The sequence below is a fragment of the Gossypium raimondii genome, chromosome 8, assembly GCF_025698545.1.
Source record: "Gossypium raimondii isolate GPD5lz chromosome 8, ASM2569854v1, whole genome shotgun sequence".
Lineage (NCBI taxonomy): Eukaryota > Viridiplantae > Streptophyta > Magnoliopsida > Malvales > Malvaceae > Gossypium > Gossypium raimondii.
In genome coordinates, this window is record NC_068572.1 from 62,088,833 (window position 1) to 62,111,916 (window position 23,084).

General features: G+C 31.1%; 3 protein-coding genes and 1 pseudogene across 3 annotated transcripts; 1 reads left to right on the forward strand and 3 right to left on the reverse strand.

Moving 5' to 3' along the window:
- Positions 1–886: 886 nt before the first annotated feature.
- LOC105792952 (RING-H2 finger protein ATL8) lies at positions 887–1,711 on the reverse strand. The gene has a single exon (XM_012621830.2). The coding sequence runs from the start codon at positions 1,675–1,677 to the stop codon at positions 1,066–1,068; it is 612 nt and encodes a 203-aa protein (XP_012477284.1). The 5' UTR covers positions 1,678–1,711; the 3' UTR covers positions 887–1,065.
- A 2,459-nt stretch (positions 1,712–4,170) lies between these two features.
- LOC105792951 (uncharacterized) lies at positions 4,171–9,894 on the reverse strand. Its single transcript, XM_012621829.2, has 10 exons — positions 9,706–9,894; positions 8,847–8,903; positions 8,663–8,730; positions 8,219–8,429; positions 8,037–8,137; positions 7,524–7,602; positions 7,354–7,413; positions 7,239–7,289; positions 7,005–7,083; positions 4,171–4,522 (listed from the first exon to the last, which is right to left on the reverse strand). The coding sequence occupies exons 1-10, from the start codon at positions 9,784–9,786 to the stop codon at positions 4,443–4,445; spliced, it is 867 nt and encodes a 288-aa protein (XP_012477283.1). The 5' UTR covers positions 9,787–9,894; the 3' UTR covers positions 4,171–4,442.
- Positions 9,895–15,866: 5,972 nt separating this feature from the next.
- LOC105793755 (ethylene-responsive transcription factor ERF017) lies at positions 15,867–16,705 on the forward strand. The gene has a single exon (XM_012622598.2). It carries the CDS (start codon positions 15,947–15,949, stop codon positions 16,601–16,603), a length of 657 nt encoding a protein of 218 aa, XP_012478052.1. The 5' UTR covers positions 15,867–15,946; the 3' UTR covers positions 16,604–16,705.
- A 548-nt stretch (positions 16,706–17,253) lies between these two features.
- Positions 17,254–17,780, reverse strand: LOC128043083 (putative protein TIC 214 N-terminal part; annotated as a pseudogene).
- Positions 17,781–23,084: the final 5,304 nt, after the last annotated feature.

Here is a 23,084-nt window from a genome sequence, read left to right on the forward strand (position 1 = left end):
TAGTTTATCATTTAGGTATTATATAATTAATATTATATGTTTATTTTATTTATAATATAATTATTGATATTTTTATTATTTTATATCTTAAATTTTTTCTATGATTGTTTGTAAACATGTTCATTAACATATTTATATAATATCCGTTTAATGTTTATAAATAAGTTGAATTAAGCAAATGAATATAAATATAATTAAGTTTAAATTAACCAACACAAACACAATTTTCAACCTTTTTTTTATAAGTATGAACTGAAGATAAAAACACATACTTAAATTCGATAAAAGTACCATGAGAGCTTTTGTATTAGAAGTCAGATTATATTTTATTCTCTTCCTCAAAAAGTGGGGAAATTAATCCCTGTACATTAGATCAAATAACAAATTGGTCATTTCTTATAAAAATTTCATATATTTGTATTGTTAAAAACTGATATAGTTGATGGAATAACCAAACAATGACACATGGCATGTTACATGTACCTCATGTTGACTTGCATGGAACAACTTTTAACAGTAAAAATGGTTAAAATATTTAACCAAAAACCAGTTTACTCTTTAATTTAATGTATAATTTTAAATAAAAGAAACAAAATCCAATTCTTATTACAAGTAAATCCATACTACATTTACCATCAAAATACACCACCAAATTGAGAGGGGAAACTTTGTAGTTTATTTACAATCCAAAGGAAATAAACAATTTATGAAAAAAAAGAAAAGAAATAAAAAAATATAATTGTAATTTGATTTTTAGACATAACACTCAAGGGTCAAGCTTTGGAGTTTAGAACAAAATTAACCCTTTTTCACCATACCCTGCAAAAATATATAATAAACATTGCTCCAAACTCTATCTCCATCACAATTCAATAATTAATATATGAAATTAAAAAAATATATATATTGGGTATAAATACATACATCATTATTAGTGAGTCCATTAAAAATAAAATAAAAAATCATTTAAAATCTAATACAATCTAGTTTACCTAATTTGTTGACAATCTATAAAATTAAATATTAAAAAAAAAGTAGATAATTAAATATATGTGGTTCTAACTTCTAAGGAAGAAGATCATCACCAAATAGGTAAAGTAACCTATCAACCGCCCAACTTGGTTCATTATTAGGCCAACCAAAGCTTTGAGAACAAGTAAGCAAAGGTGCCCTACAAACTGGACAAGTCTTATGATTATCATCTCCATCATCATGATCATGATCATGATCATAGCCTGCCCATCTATCAATGCAATCTTGATGGAATACGTGGCAACAGTTCCTCAATTCCCTTACATCATCACCTTCTTTGAGCTCACACAAGCAAACAGCACACGTGTCAGAAACCCAAGGCATCCTTTGTTTAGCATCCCCATAGGTTGTTAAAACCAAGTTGTCTCTGATCATGTCTGAAGAAATTTGATGAGAATTTGATGAAAATTTAGGAGTGAAGAAGAAAGAGTTTATGTCTTTGAATCTAAGATTAAGAAGCCAAGACAAAACCCATCTTAAAACTGCTAAAAAAACAGCTGTTTTGTAAAGGAAATGGCTTAAAATTAGCCCTGGATCATCTACAAAGAAACACATTGAAAATAAAAACAAAAAGGGAAATGGAGTATTGATTAGCAAGAAATGAAAATGGGGGGTTTGATTTAGTGGAGAATATAAGACTCCCATAATATAGAGAGAGAGAGAGATGGAGGGGACCCGAAGATAGGAGCATAGTGGGCAGCTTTTTATTTGGAATAAAAAAAGGATGATATGATTAGGTCACACTATAAAATAACTGTTGATATGGACGGTGCTGATTATCCCCATTTAAATTACCATCCTAATCATTTTATTTTTATTAGATTTTATTAAAAAATTGTATAAAAATGTTTTAGAATAGATATTTATATTTTATTTTAAATTTTATGTAATTGAAAATTATATATTTATAGTTCAGATATGATTGTTTGAATGAAATCGAATCGAGAAAATCAATTAAATAACAAATTATTAAAAGTCATTAAATTCATTGATTCGAAAATTGGTATAAATTAACGGAATCGATTTGAAAACCCTGAGTATACACAGTGATTAGAAAACGGGGCCATGCTGTAGGATGGAAGGCACTTTTCATGCATGTGCTTTGCTGCTTGCTGGCTGATTCATGCTGTATTTGAAAGCAAGGTTAGGTGGAATATAAATTGAAGGGCAAATCATTATGTGTTTGCAAAATCAAAAAGGTTGCTTTGCCTTTTTCAAATGAAAGTATTGTGCAAATTTTTGTATTAAAAGTTAAATTGTATTTTATTTTGTTTACGTAAGAAATAAATAAATTAGCCATTTACGTTAGATCAGAGAGCAAGTTGGTTCGTTTATTTAAAATGGCATCCATTCCCACCGATAAAAACTAGTCCCTGTATGTTAGCATGATGTACATGTGGCATGCCTTGTATCACTATCTGGTTATTCTGTCAGCCACGCTAGTAAAAATGGACGAAAATTTTAATAGAAATGACCAATTTGTTCTTTGAACTAAAGTGCAATAATTAATTTACTAATTTTTTTAAGTAAATGGGACAAAATGCAATTTAATTTTTAGTAGCAGAGCCTCAATAGTACTTTTACTATTAATTTTCACAATCTCAGTCAAATATGATATATATATATATACACATATTTTAAAAATATTTGATGCAGTTAATCTTATCTAACAAAATCTGATACTATAGGGTGAACCCACAAAAAAAAAATTAGGAGGGTCAAAATTAAAGTTTAAGTTTTTAGCGATGAAAATATAATTTTATCATTTATTAATTTATGATTGTATTATTTTTAAGGAGATTTAACATATTTTTTATATTCGTTTAAGGGTAAAAAAATAATTTAATTATATATTAATTTATACTTTAAATATTTCTTAAAAGAATTGCCCTTATCCGTTGTTATACAAAATTTTAAACGTGCAAATTTAATTGAAAAAAGAGGTGAGCTTATCAAGTAGCCGCATGCATGAATTTAATGTTAAAAAGCAACTAAAAATGAAAGAGAATTCCACCCTTATCCATTCTTCAACCAATTTTGACCATTTTAAGCTAAAAATGAATTTAAAAAGAAAAAAAAAGCTTTTAACATTAACATTTGTGCCCTTTTTTCCCCTTTAAGATGCTGTAATATAACTTTCGGCAAATTCCAAAGATAATTTCGAATATATATAGGATTAAAGTGCTAAACATGTAGAATATTGGTCCGTCTTTATCCCTACAAGCCACAACCATATTGCTCGTTGTTATCAGCTCATAGTTTACTTGCATTTGTACACCCAATCAACTTGCTACTTTTTACCTCATTTAAATATATATTACACAAGTTGATTTGGTTTTGAATTGGATTAATTTGTGTGTAATTAATTCAAGTTTAATTTTTCAAAATTATTGTGAATTTAAATTATTTTGAGTTTACGTTGTTATAGGTGTTAAAATCAATTTATGTTTAGGCTTAGGATCGTTAAGGTTTGTTAGTTATTTTGTACATGGATCATTTTGAGTTTTGAATCAATTATGGGTTCATGTTGTTTAGATTTGCATCATTTGAATATGCTAATTAAGTTTTTTGAATTGTGTCGTTTTTTTTTTGTTACTTGTTTGAATCAATTAAATCGAGTTATTTTTAATTTAAGTCTTTTTATCAAATTCAAGTTAATGACTTTTTATTTTTAAGCACAGATCAAATTAGAACAACTTAAAATCCAAAATTTACCAAGATGACATAGCTCATCAATCTGACTCAAGTGGCTCATGGGTAAAAAGACTGTAGTAGTGATTGTACCTGAAATTAAATTGCATTTTATCCTTCTATTAAAAGAATAAATTAATTAGTCCTTGAACATTATGTAAAAGAACAAACAAATCCTGTTAAAATTTTCATTTATTTCTACTACAAGCCATATATAACTGCTTGATTATTCGTAAACCATACCAATTTTAATAATAGAAATTGATGAAAATTTTAACATGAACAACTAATTTGCTCTTTAATCTAATGTCTAAAGATTAAATTTACCTATTTTTTGAATAAATGAGGCAAAATGTAATTTAACTCCTCATACAAATATCTCCATGATACTTTTATCCTCTCGCATGTTAGATGTCACCTAAACAGTAACATAATTAACAAGCTTAGTGTTTTAATAGCAACTTTTATTGCATCACAACAGCATTCTTATTGTTGATAAAAAAATAAAGGGAAAAAAAAAAACATTTTGATTGAGACTCTATGTCCTGAAGTCTGTTTGACGGTTTGTCTACCAGCTATAATACAAAACAGTACCAGCACTAAGCTGACAGGATCAAGCATTATATAAAATAATTTCTAGTTAAAGCTGACAACTTGAGATCGAGCATGTCGGTTGTCGACGTATGAAATCGGTTTCGGATTCTCTTGTCTAGTTGATTTCACGCTGCTCGGCCCTCTTTCAGCTTCGTTCGCATCTTGTATTGCAAAGTGACTGGTGCACAATCCATTGGTGTTTCTCCTAGTATTGATGTTGGTTCAAATGAGTTATAAGCAGAATCATGAGAAATAGATTGATACAAATCATAACCAGACATGCTAACCGACAAAAACCAGCAACAAGAAAAAGGATGGAGAGAGTTCTCAATTATTGATTTCTACAAACCCACATCATTCAACAAAGCTATGCCAAGTTGGCAAAGGCAGAGGGCCTGGTCCTAAGTACTCGGGTTGGAGACTGACCATGAGCAATTATATGTGTGGGTCTCTGAGTCTCACCATGCACTGTTGTCATGTGTGGGTTTTAGTCTAATTTGTTGACTTAGTTTTTAGATTGTACTAGTTCTTATTCCTGTTGTGTTATAATGGTTTAATTCTAGTTTGTGATTCCTCAAACAATTTGTATTGTAATAGTTTAATACTTATGGTTCTTCGGACACATGCTTTTAATTGTACTTGAAAAACTATCAAAGAAAAACAAAGCTATGCCACGAGTATCATAGTTCTTTCAAATGGAAGGTGAGAGTTCTTCGTCTTTTCCTCTTCTATTTTTCTAACAGTTAATTTTTCTCTAGGACTGAAGGAGAGTTTCTAACCACATTTTCGACTTTCAGTAACCTTAAAACTCTATAATTAGTAGGAGTGCAAATGAGACACTTGTGTTCACGAGCCGAACTCAGCCTCAAGCTATTGATCAAGCCAAACTCAACAACTTAATACCTGATTCGAATGGCTCATGAGCCAAATCAAGCTTTTTATTTTTATATATTTTAAGTATTTTATATTACTAAATTACATTTTACTCGTGGTTGTTCATTGTAAGTAATGTAATCTGCCTTCCATTTTTTTTTCTTTCTTCTTTTTCTAGATTTCCTCGGTTCTTAATTTTGGTAGTTTTTGAAGTTGGTTTTCTGAATTTGCATGTTATTATGTGAAAAGTTGAAGGTTTGTGATCGTTGTTGTTAAGTGAATGTCGAGAAAAGTAGTGAATTTATCAGGTTCAGGTTTTCATTGTTCAAGTTGATTGTTTGGTTTAAGTGAATCAAAGTAAGCGCCTCTTCATTTCTCGAGTGAGGAATGTAACGATGGAGTTCCATATTGCTAATAATATTGTTCAACATAAAAGAAACTCAATGCCTCAAGCTGGAATCTCCATTTAAGCTTTATTTCAAGTGGTGTTCCATAAGAAAAATAAAAATAAAAATAGAACTCATTTGAAGTAGTAAGATATCAATCAGATATGTAAGGTTTCTTTTTGTTGGTTCTTCAAGTAAGACATTGAAGATTACATATTTTGTTGATTTTTGCAATAAGTTGTTAAAGATCAAATTTTCTGTGATTTGAGAAACCAAATTTTCTGCTTAGTTTAATTGTTCCATCAAGTGCAGTTTTGTTGCTTTCAACTTCTTTTCTAGTATGACCTGAGTTAAATAATACTTTAAATTACTTATTGCAATTCTAATTAGACAAGAATATTCAGAGGCATTATATATAATTTGTTTGCTAAGTGCCATAGTGCAGGTCAATAAGGTATACACATACATAATGTTAATCTGTTTTCACCAATTATATACAACTAAGCTTTGGGTTCGGGTAGGATTGCGGACGTAAATTAAAATTGTTGTACAGTTGTGAGTACGTGTAACACACAGCAAAATTATGACAGTATTTATCTTTACTCCTTAAAAGGATAGATAGTAATCTCAGTATTCAATTTATTGTCTTTGAATTTGAAATGACTCTACTCTACCCAACCCAAAGTTAGTGAACAAATAGATTTTTTGCCATAAAATAATGCTAGTGTAAATACATTTTTGATGATCTTTGTGTTCTTTGTTTTAATCTATCATTTTTTAGTAAATTTGAATCTTTAGAGTGCCTTACAATATCTCAAGGGTGCAAAAGGTTTTTATTTTTTAGGCTTTATGGAGAAAATATAGACAGATATTCATTCTTATATGTATTGAGTAGCATGTCATATTTTTGTGTGTGGACTAGAAACTATATACATGATTTTAATTTTAAGTTAATAATTTGATGGACTAATATTGTTGTATTTAAATACTTTAACGAAGAATTTGAATTTATATTTAAAAATATTTGGATTTAGTTATTGAATTTTTTTTTATTTCTATCATTATGTCACGTGTTAAAAAACCAATAATTTTTTAACTTCAAACTAACATAAAATTTTATATGCAAAAGGCACTTCATTCTAGCTAAAGCTCAAGCTTGACCTTGACTTAAACAAGCTCGGGTTCCAACTTCAGAGTAGAAGAATCAATAAACAAGCTTAATCGAGCTCATGTAGCTTGATAATATCTTGAGCCAAGCTTGAGCTTAAAAAATGATATTCGATTGAGCTCGAATTGAGTATCGAGCCCCAAGTTTTTAATCGAGCTCAAGCTTGCCAGTATTTGTGCTCGGCTCGATTACACACCTAATAATGAGAAACTTCGATTGGTAGATAGACATTTTTAAAATCAGGAAAGCCAATCAATTACCTTGTGCATTCTTGTAGTCCATGCTTGCTCCATGATCCATGAGGGCAAACACTATATCGGTTCGATTGAATAATGCCGCCTACAAGTTAATACTGTCATTAGTGTTATAAATTTGGAAAGAAATGGAAATTAAAATTATGCATCCAATCGGCCAGCCTTCACAAACATGTATAAACAAATTGCACTCACGTGCACCAAAATATAAACATCAGAGAGAGAAAGAGAGAACACTACCAGATGCAGTACAGATAATCCTTGCTTGTCACGGTAATTTGCATCTACACCCTGAACATGTAATCATACTCAAAAATTCATTCGAACTGAACTTTGGAATAAAATCATCACATACCTCACTTAGAAGCCTTTTGACTGCAGCTGTATCACCATTCTTTATAGCTTCTCTTAAACCCTGAGTATAGTAAATGCAGAGGAACATAATTCAAAAGAAGAAAAACACCATGAAAAGTTGAATGTCTCACAGCTATATTCAAACACTTCAACAAAGTGGTCTGCTTCTACCTCTCCATTGACATCATAATCCGTCTGAGATTTATCTGCAGCAGTACCATTGGTCACCAGACCAGGATTGAAAACCGAACTGCAAAAATGTTAACCATATCTAAATACCTAAAAGAGTGGCTAAAATAGAAAGAAAAATTTGCCACCAAAAGAGGCTAGAGACCTAAAAATCAAAATGGCAGGAAAAGTTTAAAGAGTGTAGGTCTTTCTCACAAATATCCCCCGCTATATTAAAATCCATTCTAGTAACTTCTATCAGAAAGTTGAGTACAAACAAGAAAGCAAGATGAAGAGAGAAGGTAAACTGATTTCAGTGTTTTATACCTCAAACCAGAAGGCCATTATTTTACTACCATCCAGCTTCATGTTTCAAAACAGGCTACTAGAATGGACCAGAAATAGTCGAAATTTCCATGTTTAAATTCCACACAAAGTAAACCATTTGAAACCAAACATTATGTTTGGAACGAGTGAAGAACAAATATTGCACACAAAAATTAACAAATGGCATACCTAGATTTACAGTTTGAAGTGGAGCCTCTACTCTTGGGAACAGTGTCAGTCTTTTTTGGTTTTGGATTTGACGAAGCCACTGAGGATGGAGGGTTTTTCATCTGCCTCAAGAACAGATATGGGTCCATAAGAAGTTTGGATCAGCATATGAGGTGCTGCTAAAACTACAGAAGAATTTATACCGTAAGTGGAACTGCATCTGTTTTCGGTGCTGGACTTTCACAAATACACAAAGGCATTCCACACTTGCATTCTGGAATGCTTACAACAGGCTGTTGCTTTGCAGTTGCTTCAGTTTGTGCACCCACATCTGCGTTAATGTTTAATCTAGCGACTTCATCAGTAGCAGAACCAACTCCGCCTAAAGGAGGCTGAGGATCGGCTTTTGCAGATCTGCACCCAAATAAATTCATGAGAAAATTAATGTATAGAAACAAAACAAATATCAATTAAACTATCTCTTAAAATAATACTCAAATAAATAAGAAAAAAAAACACCAAAGTGAAGCAGGAGTATCCACCAACACCAAGAATCCAATACATATCCAAGCTATAGCCCTTCTCCCTTCTCTTTCTAACAATGATATTTAAATATGTAAATGGGTAATCAATCAAGAGGCATTTACCCTGAAGAGTTATTGAAACAATCTGCACAAACTCGAACAGACGAAAGTATGCCAAATTGCGGTAAAGGCTGAATATGCACACATGAAAAAAATATAAAAGATTGCTTAGTTAAAACTGACTTTTACAACTTGAGAAATGCATAGTTAGCCCAAATACAAAAACTGAGGGGCTGGGAGCTCAAACCATTTGATCAGATGAATGTTCATGGCATAATGTCCTTCCACAACATCGGCAATGGTGCTGCAAAATGAAGATGGTTTCATGCATTTTCCATAAGGCAATCAATCTAACACGGAATAGATGCATACTTCGAAGAAAAATTGACACAAAAGTATGCACATTCACATTTCCTTGAAACCAAGCAATAATAGCATGACCTTTACAACACTATTCCATAAAGAATAGAATACTAACATCACTTTGATTATAATTGATATTATAAGAGATTTATAGAGTTCAGTAGCAGTTAGGAATTATTATCACACCACTTTAGTAGATCATTAGTTGCAAGGCGTTTGCATAACAGCTTCCACAAACCAGAACCAATTATCCCATTGATAACATGCATACAATAGGACTCAAACTTGAAGGCCACCACTAGGTCAGTCACGTATCCGAACTTAAATACTCACAACATCAGTCATACACCCGATTCAATCTTTCAAATTAATATAAGCGGTAAGCTTTGCCACAAATTGAGTCATCAATAACTTCCAAAGCACCAATTCACCGCATCAAAAAATTAAACCATAAAAATACTAAATTAGATTCAAAATAACTCCGAATCCGCAATTAAACGAATCAGAAACCTCATCTTTTGCGTCAATAGATAAGTCAAACAGCTAAGATCAAAGCAAAGGAGCACAGTCCAATATGATTTAAGCAGTTACCGATCTATAACTAAAAAATAAACCTAATCGGTATTCTTTCCTTCATCAGGCGATATATTTCATTAATTTCATCACACCAAATGAAAATGATCGGGAATTTAATTCGTATAAAAATGAAAATTACAAAAAAAGAAGAAGTAAAAAGCAAATACCCGGCGCCTGAAAGTGTTGAAGCTGCATTTGCAGACGTCGCAGCGAGGTGCTTCCTGAAAAGGTGGAGGCTCCGATGACATTTCCGATCTCCTTTTTTCTCACTCCGGCGGCAAAAAACAGATAAAGATGCTGAATTCTTTTTAGGTGCTTTTATTGATTTTTGGTCTTTTTTTTTATTTTTATTTTATCCGGAAATGATTCGTCGATCGGGTTCTTATATTCGCGGATCGTACCCGAATTCGATCCACTTACCCGCCATGTCAGCGGGTTGGCGGGTGAAACCGGGAGAAAAATAGATAAGAGAAAAATAAAATTGAATCACACTGTACATTTCTTTTTAACATAATAATATAAGGGTTAAATCTCAATTCTAATCCCTCAATTTTTTAGATTATATAAGAATATTTAATTTTTAGTTTTTATCTCTATACTTCACTTAAATTTAAGATTTAATCTTTATACTTCAATTTTGAAATAATTTGGTACCTCAACTCTTATAATGTCATTATTTAGTCTAGATATTTTATTCCGATAAAAATATTGATCTGAATTCTTAAAATTATTAACAATGTTAGAATTCTCTATCTAAATACTTCAATATTATTATATAGTTTTAAGGTGTTGAGAATCGGACTAGTGGTTAGATTAGTCAAGTTATCGATTTACTAATTCAATTAAATAAATTATCAAAATCATTTTAAAAAATTATAGTTCAACTAGTTTTTAACTTGATTTAATCGGTTCATATCAATTTTTGAGTCAACCGATCTAATAGCTATCTTTTAAATTGATATCCCGACCAATTTTGAATCCAGCAGATCTAATTCAAACAACTAAAATACCAAAAGATCACATGCATGGTCCATGAAGTCCAGAATACGAATAGCGATCAACTGATAATTAAATAGCCTAAGATAAGGTAGTTTTCAACTCCTTTTCAGTTTCCCAACATCTGTGTTTGCCCAATACCAACGTGCACAAACTGCAAGGTCTACAAATTAGCCCTTACAGAACCCTGCCAGGCCTATTGATTAAGGACAAAAGGGATGAAGCATCCATGCAGTTTAGGCTACCAACAAGAGCCGACTGACAGTAAAACAGCTGAAGGTAATTTTCAACTCCTTTTCAACCCCCTAACATACGAGTCAACCCAATATTGACATGCACAGGCTGCAAGGCCAACAAATTAACCCTTACACAGCCTTGCCAATCTTGTCGGTTAAAAACACAGGGAATAAGCATCCGTGAAATCTAGATTACAAACGAGAGCCAACCAACAATAAAACGAACAAAAAATCGTAAACTGTCTGGTGCAATATAGCTACGGACTCCGGCAACGCGAAACATGGCTCCGCCACTAGCGCCCCAACCTCAATCTGCAACGTTAGCCTCTTTTGCTCGTAAAGATTTTGTGGAAATGCCATCGGTTGCTGTTGTTCATTCGGGGGTATAGGTGAGAAGCTGATGACTAGATTTGCAAATTCCTATAGATGTGCTAAGAGTGTCTGTCTTTTGAACTTTACGACCGTTCTTCTTTGCAAGGATGAGCTTGTAGCATGTAAACTTTATAACGGAATTCATGAATACCAGCCTCGACTAGATTTTGCTAGTGACTCTGGTTTGAGTGAAGATATGTTAAGTTCTCTGGAGAGAACAAAGGGCTTGTGCGAGAAGTTGAGCTCTATTCATATCTTAAGAATAATAGTGTTAGTACAAATGCGCTGGTCACTAAGGAGAAAGCCAGTGGTAATGAATTTTTTTCTGCATAACCTCTATCAGATTTCTCTTTAACTGAGACATCAGTACGAGGATGTTGTGTTAATACAGCAGATCACAGCATATATTGTTACTCTTCACATCCCGGTACATGATAGATAGTTGACAATCGTGGTGCAAATAAGCCAACCCCTAAGCGGCGGCGATTACCATTGTAAGCTATTGTTTTCCATGTATTCATAAACTAGAAACCTAAACTCATCTCCACCGCAAAACATCAACATTTTTAATGATATTGCCATGTTGAATTATATCTAAAAACCACTTTCGTCACGCGTTTAACAGCCATGGTTTGTCCTATTTTGAGATTCACTTTATAAACTCGACCAGACCCATCTCTTGAGATTCACTTTATATGGGCATGGGTTGTGCTCCGAATTTGGAGTGGGTTCTAAAAAACCCTATAAGCAACTCGATAAGCAGTAGAAACATGCAGTTATAATAGCATGGGGGAAGCGTTTGCAAGTTCCAGATTACCCAATATACTCGGATGAAGAAACAATTTTTTTTTCCTTCAACCTGTTTATCATTTTTCATTCTTCTTCTCACAAGTTAACGCATCAAAACTTTTCACTACGAAGGTTAACTTAGAGACGTGTTAAAAAGATCATTGGTGGGAACAAAGGTGAAGGGGCAGAGGATTTTTTTCCAAAACAACAGCCCAAGCTATAAGGTCGTTTTCAACTCTTTTCAACCCTCGACATGTGTGTTACTCCAATCTTGAGTATTGACATACAAAACTGCAAGGCGGACAAAGGGATGGATAGCCTTTGGGACCACCAGTATAGACAATGTCTCATCTAACAATGACATATGTATTTGTCAAAAATGTCTAGTTGATCCATAAACTTGTATTCCACCGCTCTGGATTGGTACCTCTAAAGTACTAACACTGTTAGTTTATGTTGATGTGGCACTGATGGCAAATCCTATAGCAACACGTAGTAGCCTCTCAATATGACACGTGACGGACATAAATTTTAAAAATTAAAAGTTAATATAAATTAATTTTAAAAATATAATTTTTTGGACAAGTACCAACTAGCCGCTTTTGGACAAGTTAGGGGGAAAACTACTTGTTAACCTTAAAAAAAGTAACGTTGTTAACAAATTGAAGTTGGTATGTGACAGAATACAAATTAAGGTTCCAACTAGGTGAAAAACAAAGTTCAGATACCAACGGGATACTTTTGGATAAGTTCAGGAGAGGCATATTACATATTAATCCTTAAAAAATTAATTTTGTTAGCAAATTGAGGCAATGTATGTGTTGGAATACAAATCCAGGTACCAACTCGATACAAAAAAAAATTAGATGCTAACGATGAACTTTCGGACAAAATTAGAAAATAAACTATACATATTAACCCATTTTTAATATAAAAGTTGTTGATATATCCAGGGGCAGATCCAGGTAGGGGCCCGATTCCCTTTAAAATGAAATTGTTTTTTATTTAGGTCCTTTATAATTTATAAAATTTTAAATTAGTAATGATAAAATTGCACTTTGGCCCCAAAATGATAAAAATTTAATTTAATCATCTAAAACTAATAAAGATATAAGCCATTAAAATTGTAAAATTGTATTTTACTATCATAAAAATATACAATTTAATTTCAACCCTAAAATTTTTTTCTAACTTCACCTCTGACAATACTAATATAAATTTACCCCCTAAATCGTATTTTTAAATTCGTCACTAATGTATCATCAATAAATACGTCACTTCGTCAAAAATCTAACTACGTTACGTAGGATTGTTGCATGTTTTTCACGATAAAACCTTTACTTTAGTGTACATATTAAGAAGAAAAAAAGAAGTAGGACTAGACATTTTTTATTTTTAGCTGGAAATGAAGATGTTGAACCGCCCACATAGCTTAGATTGGTTAAGCACCGAAATTACAAAACCATATTCGACATGTTTTATAACCGAGAAAAGGAAACTACCCTGTCCTAGAGATTACTGGTCTAAATTTTCAAACGCGGTACCGCCCTGATTATACCACACCTGATTTATGCTTCCATCTAATCAACGTGTTATTATTTTATGTACACACTTGATATATTTTTCACGACTCAATTGATCTAACTTATTGAACGTATTACCATTGTGTATACACTTTTGACACATTTCTTGCGATTCAAGAGTCAGATCTCTACCATAGTAGTTGGTATTGTATTGGCACTAATCAGTCAAAATTTTAATGTGTTTCAGTCAAGAGTAAAACAAAAAATTTTAAAGACCAAAGCTAAAAATATTGTGTTAAAATATTTATTTTTAAATGGACCAAAATATAAAAATTTTCAGGTTTAAAATACATTAAAAAATTATTTTTACTTATTGGAAGGTCTTATATTACAATTCATTTGGCCTATATGCATTTAAATTAAATTATTTAACTTAATTAATAATTTCAAATTTTATAATTACATATAAATATAATTATATGGATATAATTAAGACACAATACATAATTTAAGTTTTTATCAAAACAATATGGAATTTATTAATTAGACATGTGAAAAATATAATTTATTGAAAAGCTAAAAGATGAATTATAAATATAGGGAGAAGCAAAGCATCATTGATAACTTTTAAATTTTTTAACATAGAAATAATGAAACAATCTGTTATATTCATATTTATAACTTGAAAATCTTAGAGTCATTTCAGATTTGAAGTTTAAACTTTTTCGAGTTGGGTTATTTTGAACTCGAATTATTTTGAGTTTTGATCTGTTGACGTTTTAAGTCATTTTGGGTTTCCTGCTCAAGTTCGGATTAATTTCAGTTCAAGTTATTAACTTCTTTTTATAATAAAATCAAATTAGATTATGGTTAAATGCGGGTCATTAATCTTCAAGGTTTTTAGGGTTTGAAGCTTGAATCTTTTCAAGTCGTGTTAATTTAAATTCGAAACATTCGAGATTTAATTAGTTCAGACTCAAGTCATTTTAAGTTACTTGTTCGAGCTTTGTTCAAATGTCATATGGAAAATCAAACCATTTGACCTTCGATCTTAATATCGATTTAGTAAGGACAAATTATAATTTGTTACGGATGCTTAATACCAAGATGGGTTGAATTGGTATTTTAAAATCTCTACAAACTTTTCTAAAATAAAATAAAGGAGAAAAGCTTGCATAAATGATTTATAGTGGTTTGACTCAAATTGTCTACCTCCGTTAGCTTTCACACTAAAGATATTCCAATTCACTCTACTGAATTAATACCTTTTGAGGACAAGTTTGAATAACATTTACAATTCCTATCTTTTTATAAGACTAAGATAGAACACTTCCCCTAGTTCTTATAACTTAACTAAAACCTTCTAGCTTTTGTGGCTCAACTACAAACTCTTTGCTATTCACTTAAGGTTTTATACCTCAAAAACCTTAAGTAACTTTTTACAATAAAGAGGAAAGATGTAAACAATGAAGACCTCTCAAAGGTACGCGTTTTTACAAGTGTTGGCTCTCTCTCAAAGAATTAAAGTGAGAATGGTAAAAATATCTAACAATAAGCACCTTAGAGATATGTACAAGAGAAAATGAAGAATTGGAGGCTTTTCTCTTGATTTTTATACTTGGATGTTTTTCTCTTGTCTCTTGGCGTGTCTTTGAATTGTATTTATATCACTGAATGAGTTTGTGAATGTTTATAGCCATTAGGAAAGATTCAGAGTCGTTAAATGTAGTTGCAGAGGCCTATGTTCCAGTACGTAGCTTTTAGGTGTCGATACCCCGCCTTAGAAATATGACCGTTAAAACCTTAGGTAATGAAGCAAAGAGGCTGGGGTCCGATAAGTTAAAACACATTTAAAAACACTTTGGCATGGACTAAAAAGACATTAAGATAAGTTAAAAAACACATTTAAGAACAGCTTTTGAGTGCTTTGCAAATCTTTGAAATGCTTTGAAAATATTTGAACACTAAACGACTTAGTTAATAAAATTTATCTTAAATATTGTCATATCAAATACTTGAGAGATCAAATCTAAGTTAATAATTTTTCAATTTTGGGGTCAGCCCTTCTCCCTTTTTCCTCGATCACATAGTATTAATTAAACCAGAACCAAATTGACCAAATATACAAATATTAAAAATTAAATTTATTATTATACAAAATAAAATTATGTAGATTTAATAGACAACATTTGTTGACTTCCAAAATTGATAAAAGTTAAATTTCTCTAATTTTATTGGAGTAACTAATTTATTTGATATTGGTATTGGGAGGTGACGCGTCCTACCGTGTTTCCTTAAACAAGTTTGATCCTTCTACGAAGTAAGCACGGCACATCACCACCGTCCACTGTAGCTTATATGTATGTATATTTACTCTCAAAGAGCCGCAATTTTTAATGCCTGAATCTGATTCAGTGGGCATTTCAATAAAAGCTAACTCAGTGGGACTTCCCATTAACACAAATCAGTAACTTCTTTTGTTTTGCGATATAATGATGAAGCCAACATCACCTGTAGAACATGTCTCCAACAGCGGTAGTAGTTCCAAGTACAAGGGTGTAAGAAAACGGAAATGGGGGAAATGGGTATCGGAGATCCGATTACCCAACAGCCGTGAACGTATTTGGTTAGGGTCTTATGACTCGGCGGAGAAAGCAGCCAAGGCGTTTGATGTGGCTCTTTATTGTTTACGTGGACCTGAAGCTAACTTTAATTTCCCTAAAAACCCACCGGAGATCGTGGGAGGAAGGTCACTTACCCAGCCGGAAATTCGAGCGGTGGCTGCTAGGTTGGCTAACCAGGTCGACGACCAAGACGGAGCTGATAATAATAATGACAATAATGATTCGAGTAATGACAATTACGTCAGGAAAGAACAGTGTACGTCGTCTTCGTCGGGAGCGGGCCCGTTACAGGCGGAGGAGAATCATGAAATGGGGTGGTTGCCGTTTTTGAGCATGGATACTGATAATCAGTGGATGTCCGATTCTAGGTTATACTCCCCGGTGAGTCGTATCTTGTCGTATGGTGGTGATCAACTGTTTCCTCCTTCACCGCCGATAAGTCCGCCGCCTATTGACGACAACGCTGATGAATATCAATACTGCGGCGACGGTTTTTCACCATCATCGTCATTGTGGGACTTTTAAGTTAATCTTGATACTCCGAGTCAATAAAAAACTACTTAAAACACCTTTTTTTTAATAAAATAACGAGTACGTGCTGATTTCTTAAAGTAAAATAGAATTATGGCCCCAAATTTTAATTATTAAACGAAATAGACTCGTTTTTTTGTAAATGTGGCAAAAACGTATTTTGAGAAAAACGCTTTGTTCATTCTTTCAGATTTATCTACGTGTCTTTAAAACGGAATTCGTCTTTTATTTTTTTTTTCTTTCAAAGCACTCGTAGTTTTTTCGTTTTATCGATTTTGTTCGAATCCATTTTTTCCTTTGAAAAAAAGGGAAGAAGTATTTTCTTCGATCCCCTGATTTTGGTTAGCCCCTCTTCTTTTGAAAAATAATTTTTATTTCTATGTTTTTTTCTTCTTCACTTTCCCTCACTTCTTCCATTTCAAAAATTCCTTTCAGTTTCTTAGCTAGAACGGGTGACGGTATTTTGCCTAAATAATAAACATAGGTAATAAATAATAGAGCACTAAAGATTCAAGCCACAAAATTTCTAAATTATGATACAATATACTCATTAGATCGAATATGTACATTAGACCTATTTAAATTATTTTGTTGTATCCAGACTAATACCAACCCAACCCATTTCATCAATTAAATATGACTAATTAACCAACCAACCAACCAACAAAACTACTTGTTACAAATAACATATTGTTGTTGCACTGAAACGTATAAATGTTGATTAATCTGACCAACATTGAACTTGGTAAAATGAAATGATTGAATAATTGAATAATGAGATTATTTAGGAATACACATTGAATGCTAAGATTACGCATTGAATTTATGGTAGGATGTCTATGATAAAAAAAGTCTTTGTGATTGTTCCAAAAGAAATGAAACAAAAGATAGCTAGAACAATTATTGTATGAGGTTTACCCAAAGCTAAATGCAGAGGTACATAGTAGATTGACATGAACATCATGAGTTGTCCTGCGATAAACCCAGTTGTTGCTGATACCTTCTTCTCAATTCATTCTTCTATAACTCGAGCTCGTAGAAGGAAGATATAAGAGAGACTTATGGATAATGTGGTCAGAAATCCATAATAGAGTCCGACCATAACGACTGAATTGATTATCGTCATGCATAAGGATATTAGATTCCCTGATATAAAAGACTTTAAAATCATCATTAACCTCCCTTTTTTCATTTGTATTTCTAGATTATTATAGGATGATTTTTGAACTTTCCATATATATATATATATACAGAAATATAGAAAGATAGAGCCACTTTGAGGTTCCTTATGAAATGAGGTGCACATTTGGTTTTTTTTATTTCATGTTGTTTTAATTTTTTTTGTTAATTTTTTTAATTATTGTTTTTAATTAATAAACATGTTATTTTCAATTTATCTTTTTAATTAATATTTTTATTTATATAAATAAAATAATAAAAATATATTTGACACTGAGTCAATTTGTTAACATACCACTGAGCCATTTTTTATTAACATAAGGACACTGAGCCCTTATTGCAGCCCGCGCCATCGAATCAGTGGCTTTATTTTTGGTACCAACAATTAAGAATTGTTTTCCCTTACTTGCTGCATCAAAAACTAAATCACAAGCTTCTGATAAAAAAACGAGTTGTTCTAATCAGATTTGTAATATGAATACCCTTACGTTTTGCAGAGATATATGGCGCCATTCTAGGATTCCATTTCCTAGTACCATGACCAAAATGAACTCCTGCTTCCAACATCTCTTCCATGATGTAATACCCCGAAAATTTTTTACAGTAAGGTATTATCTTTGATATAGTAAGGAAATAAAGTGACAAAAAGGAGAATTTTGAGTTATGACAACATTGGGAAGTATATTATGACATATTAATTAAAGAAAGGATTAAATTGCAAAAGTGAGAAAATTTTGTTATCCAAGAGTAAATACTCAAAATTTGAGGGGTTAAAGTGTAAATTTGAAAAATTTGAAGGACCAAAGTATAAATATTTTAAGGGTGGAATAATCTAGAAACTAAGGAAAATGGATGAATTGGGACCAAATTGAATAGATGAAGAATTATGAGGGACTAAATTGTAATTTTACTAAATTAAGTGATGACTCAAGGATGAAATTTTAAAAGATCTAAAGGCCAAAATGGTCAATTAGAAGAAAGAGAAATCTAGAAAATAATGATGATGTTGGAGATATTTTAGATTAAATAAATAAATATTAGTTTATTAATATTTTAATTTGATTTTAAATGACATTTTATCATTTTATTATTATTTTATTTAGTACATATATATGGAAGAAAAGATGAAGAATCATCTTCCTTTCCCATGCATTTCACGTTAGAAGAGAAGAGAAGAAAAAAAGTTTTGCTTTCTTTACAAATTGGTCCTTCCACCAAAAATTTACCATTTTCACCTAGAAATCAAAAGAATTTCCATAGCTACCAAGAGAGAAAAATGTTAAGGAGACTATGGGGAGCTAGAATATCAAGTTAGATTCAAGAAATAGAAGCTGGAGGAGAGAGAAAATCAAGTTAAAGATTGAAATCAATAGCACAAGGTAAGAACATCAAGATTTCAATATACTTTTGAGTTTGATATTATTGAAAAAGTAGGAAACTAATGTTAATGTAGAGTTTCATTATATAAGGTTCTATATTCTTGTTATGTTAGTAAAGGAAATAAGAGAAAGTGATGGAAAGTATTGAAGAGAAAGGAAAGGAAGGTGTTATAAATTTAGTTATCAACATTTTATACTAAAACAATTTTGGACAGCAGCAGTAGGTTAACTTTGAAAAATCACCATAAATCGTGGAAATTGAATTATAGGATTAAAAAATATGGAATTAAATATTATTGAGTCTAGTTTCTGATAGAAGAAACAGTGTAAGTAATGAAATTGTAAATCATGAGATATAATGAATTTTGTGAGACAAGGTCAGATTGAATTCGGGTTCCCCTATTCTGACTTGGAAAAATCATTAAAAATTGTATAAAAATAATTATGGGTTATAATTTATATATTTAAAATACCTAATAAGTCTATTTTCAATAGAAATAAACAGGGACATCATCTGAATTCTATAAGAATAGATAATTAATTTTTAGTGAAGAGGGGTCGGAACTGTCTAACAGTGAAACAGGGGAAGTTTAAAGAATAAATTGTACTTATTGGATGAACCAAAAATTTTGAAAATTTTATGGTAAAAATATATTTGAGTCTAGTTTCAGGAAAAATTAACGGATATTAATTTTGAGCTCTGTAGCTCGAGATATAAATAAATTAGTGACTCTGACTCAGACAAATAGCTTGAATTTACATACAAGAAAATAGTGATAGTATGAATAATGTTGTTTAAATGTGTTATACACATTAAAGATGTGGAATGGAGAGGGGGAGTAGGAAAATTGGGAAATGTACGAATGATTTGTGTATAATTGGTCATATGTTTGATTATAATTGATGAACGATGAAATAAAATGATGCTTATATTTATGCATTATTGGTCATGGTCTAAGCTCATGTGTGAAAATAAAGTTTCATAGTATATGTGTATGGTATATTCAGTATATGATTTGGCATGAAGTAATGTCATGAGTGGTTTATGAATTAACACATGTTGGTAAGTGTGATACATGAATAAATGTTGTGCTCATCCATGCTTATAATGTTTATGCTATATGTGTATTTGGCTAACATATTTGGTGTACATGTTTAGGGTTTGGCCAAGTAGTGGTTGGATTATGCCATGTTAAATTTATAAGTTATGCATTGAAATGGTAAGTGCCTAATTGGAAATATATTTGTGATCATGAAAAGGGTGGTAAGGTTTAAATTATGTAATCTCTAGTGAAACGGTTTATCATGCGGTTAGTTCCAAAAAGAGTTATGTTTAAATACACTAGCTTGCGACTATGGTTGAATGATATGTTTATATCTTATGTGATGTGCATAGGAAACGTGTGTGGAAAGATAATGAAATACTAAGTTCATATGGCTGAAATTTAATGATTAAATGTTAATTTCATGAATGATATAGTGTATGATGTATATATTTGTTGATGAATTGAGAATAAAATAACAATACGAAAACCGAATAAATGATTAAATTGAGCGGAACGTCGGATTTGAGTACTTCTGATCAGTGACAAGTGATAAGTGGTAGCTTTAGCTACATTTATCTGATTAGTGACAAGTGACAAGTGACAAGTGATAAGTGGTAGCTTTAGCTACACTTATCTGATCAGTGACAAGTGACAAATGTGATCCGTGTAAGACCATGGCAGGGCTATGGCTTCAAAAAGTGTTAAGTGATCATACGCAAGACCATAGTTATACTATGGCAAAGTGGAAGTGAAGTACTCAATTTTCCGTAGCCGTTCCCTAATTTGATTAAGGATGGTAAGTGAAAAATTGGCCCAAAAGAATTATAATAAATGGATAAGTGGTAGTGAATTTATACCAGGATGATGAGTTGAATTGATGTTGTTATATAAGCTAAAGTGATATTTTTATTGCAAAAATTGAGAATTTCATACATGTGTTAATGAATGGTATAATTAATAAACGTTGAGTTAAATGATAAATACATATTAGTATTGAACTTAATGATTTGAATTGTGAACATGAGAAATTTATGAATTGAATGAAATGGAAATGAAGCATTGAATTATTAAGACTTGTGAATTGCATGAATATGTATCGGGTCTCGTAGGTCCTATTTATTATGAATATAATATTTTGAGGATATATTATGAAGAATTATAAAAGCATGTTAATAATTTGAAAGTTTTAATTTAGATGAAGTTTTATAACTCGGTTAAATACGTTTACAAGTGTATGTGTTCTGGTAATGCCTCGTACCCTATTCTGGTGTCGAATACGGGTAAGGGGTGTTATACATGAAGTATTAAAATAATGATTCTTTGTAGGTGAGATTTTGACTCATATTTGAAAGACAATTTATTTCAAAAAATTAAAGGGTGAGCTCAAGGGATAAAAATAAATTTTTAAAGATATTTTTCTTTTGAAAATTTGTAGAATTAAAATGAAATTAACAAATTTTTTAAAGAATATGAACTAAAATGACAAATTTTATAAACATTGAGCACTAAAATATTTTGAATTTTTTTATATATAAGATCAAATTGATAGAATGTGTAAATATTGGAAGCTAAATTTGATATTAGACCGACAAATTAGTCCACGCCAGTTTTTTTTGTCACTTATCTAACGACAACTAATGGGACAGTGATTAAAATATTTAATTTCGAAAAGTTTATTGACTAAATTGAAAAAAAAATAGTTGAGTGACCAAATAGAACCAAAAGCATAGTTTGGTGACTATTTTTGAAATTTACCCAAAAGAAAATCCAAAACCAATAGGTTTGGGCTAGAAGTGAATATGATGTCAGCCATAACATAGGATTTGAGCTTTGTTTCAATGGGTTTTAGCCCATTCATTAGTGTTTTATGAACATTAGCATTTAATTGTCAACCAAAAAAAAAAAAAACTATTAGCAACTATACTCTTACAAATACTATGAAAATATTTTGCTTGTATTATTTTAGGCTTGCATTCGTTTGGTTTTCGATTTTTCTATATTAAATTTGATTTTTTTAGGTTTTGAGTTTATTTTTACAAAATAAAATTTATTTTATAATATGAACGATTATTATAAGTTCATTTATATATTTTAAAATTTGTAAATAATAATTTTTATTAGAATTTTAAACATAAATAACTTAATTGTTTTAATATTTACATTATAATATTATATTTTTAATTATCGTAAGATATAAATTATATAATATAAAAAAAGAAAGAAAACTAACGTATTATAAAATTGGGTTTGAACCTTGAATATTAGAGTTCAAGCCCACCTCATATTTTAAACGAGCCCACTTTTAGGCATGTCGTTTTGGGATAAATCTCAAACTTATATATAAATTTTGATTCAATGTGCAATTTGGTACATAAACTTTGGTTTGGTGCAATTATGTGCATGAAATTTTGACTGTGATTCAAAATTATTTGCGTATGTAATATATAAACATAAAATGATGTTATATCAATAATTGTGTTAATAATTTGTGAGAATTGAATTAAATCAAAATTCTGCTTATAAAATTACATAAAATCAAAGTTGATATATAAATTTGAGATTTATCTCTCTCGAATATCAAACATAAAATTAAGCTTACTCTTTAGACAATTCAACTTCAAATATATGAAAAAAGGTCAACAATGCTATTATACATATATATTTGCTTGGTGCTAGGGCTACCTATCACCTTTTTATAATGTTACATACAATTGGAACCCAAGAGGTCAACTATAAAATGTGACACCAAAGTATGTCCAACAAAAATGAGTTTAATCCATCACCCTCTCCACTTTGCTCCCCCATTTTATTTGATTCTTTTAAATTAAGCAATAATTGAAAGGCAAATATAGCATATAGAAAGAGAGAAAT

Bases quoted from the DNA above. Each gene is read 5' to 3' on its own strand.
- LOC105792952 (XM_012621830.2), bottom strand. From the start codon at position 1,677: ATGGGAGTCTTATATTCTCCACTAAATCAAACCCCCCATTTTCATTTC.
- LOC105793755 (XM_012622598.2), top strand. From the start codon at position 15,947: ATGATGAAGCCAACATCACCTGTAGAACATGTCTCCAACAGCGGTAGT.
- LOC105792951 (XM_012621829.2), bottom strand. From the start codon at position 9,786: ATGTCATCGGAGCCTCCACCTTTTCAGGAAGCACCTCGCTGCGACGTC. The intron at 8,430-8,662 runs GTAAATGCCTCT...ATTTGGGTGCAG, and splicing joins TGTTTCAATAACTCTTCAGG to ATCTGCAAAAGCCGATCCTC. The intron at 8,138-8,218 runs GTATAAATTCTT...TTCTTGAGGCAG, and splicing joins CAGATGCAGTTCCACTTACG to ATGAAAAACCCTCCATCCTC.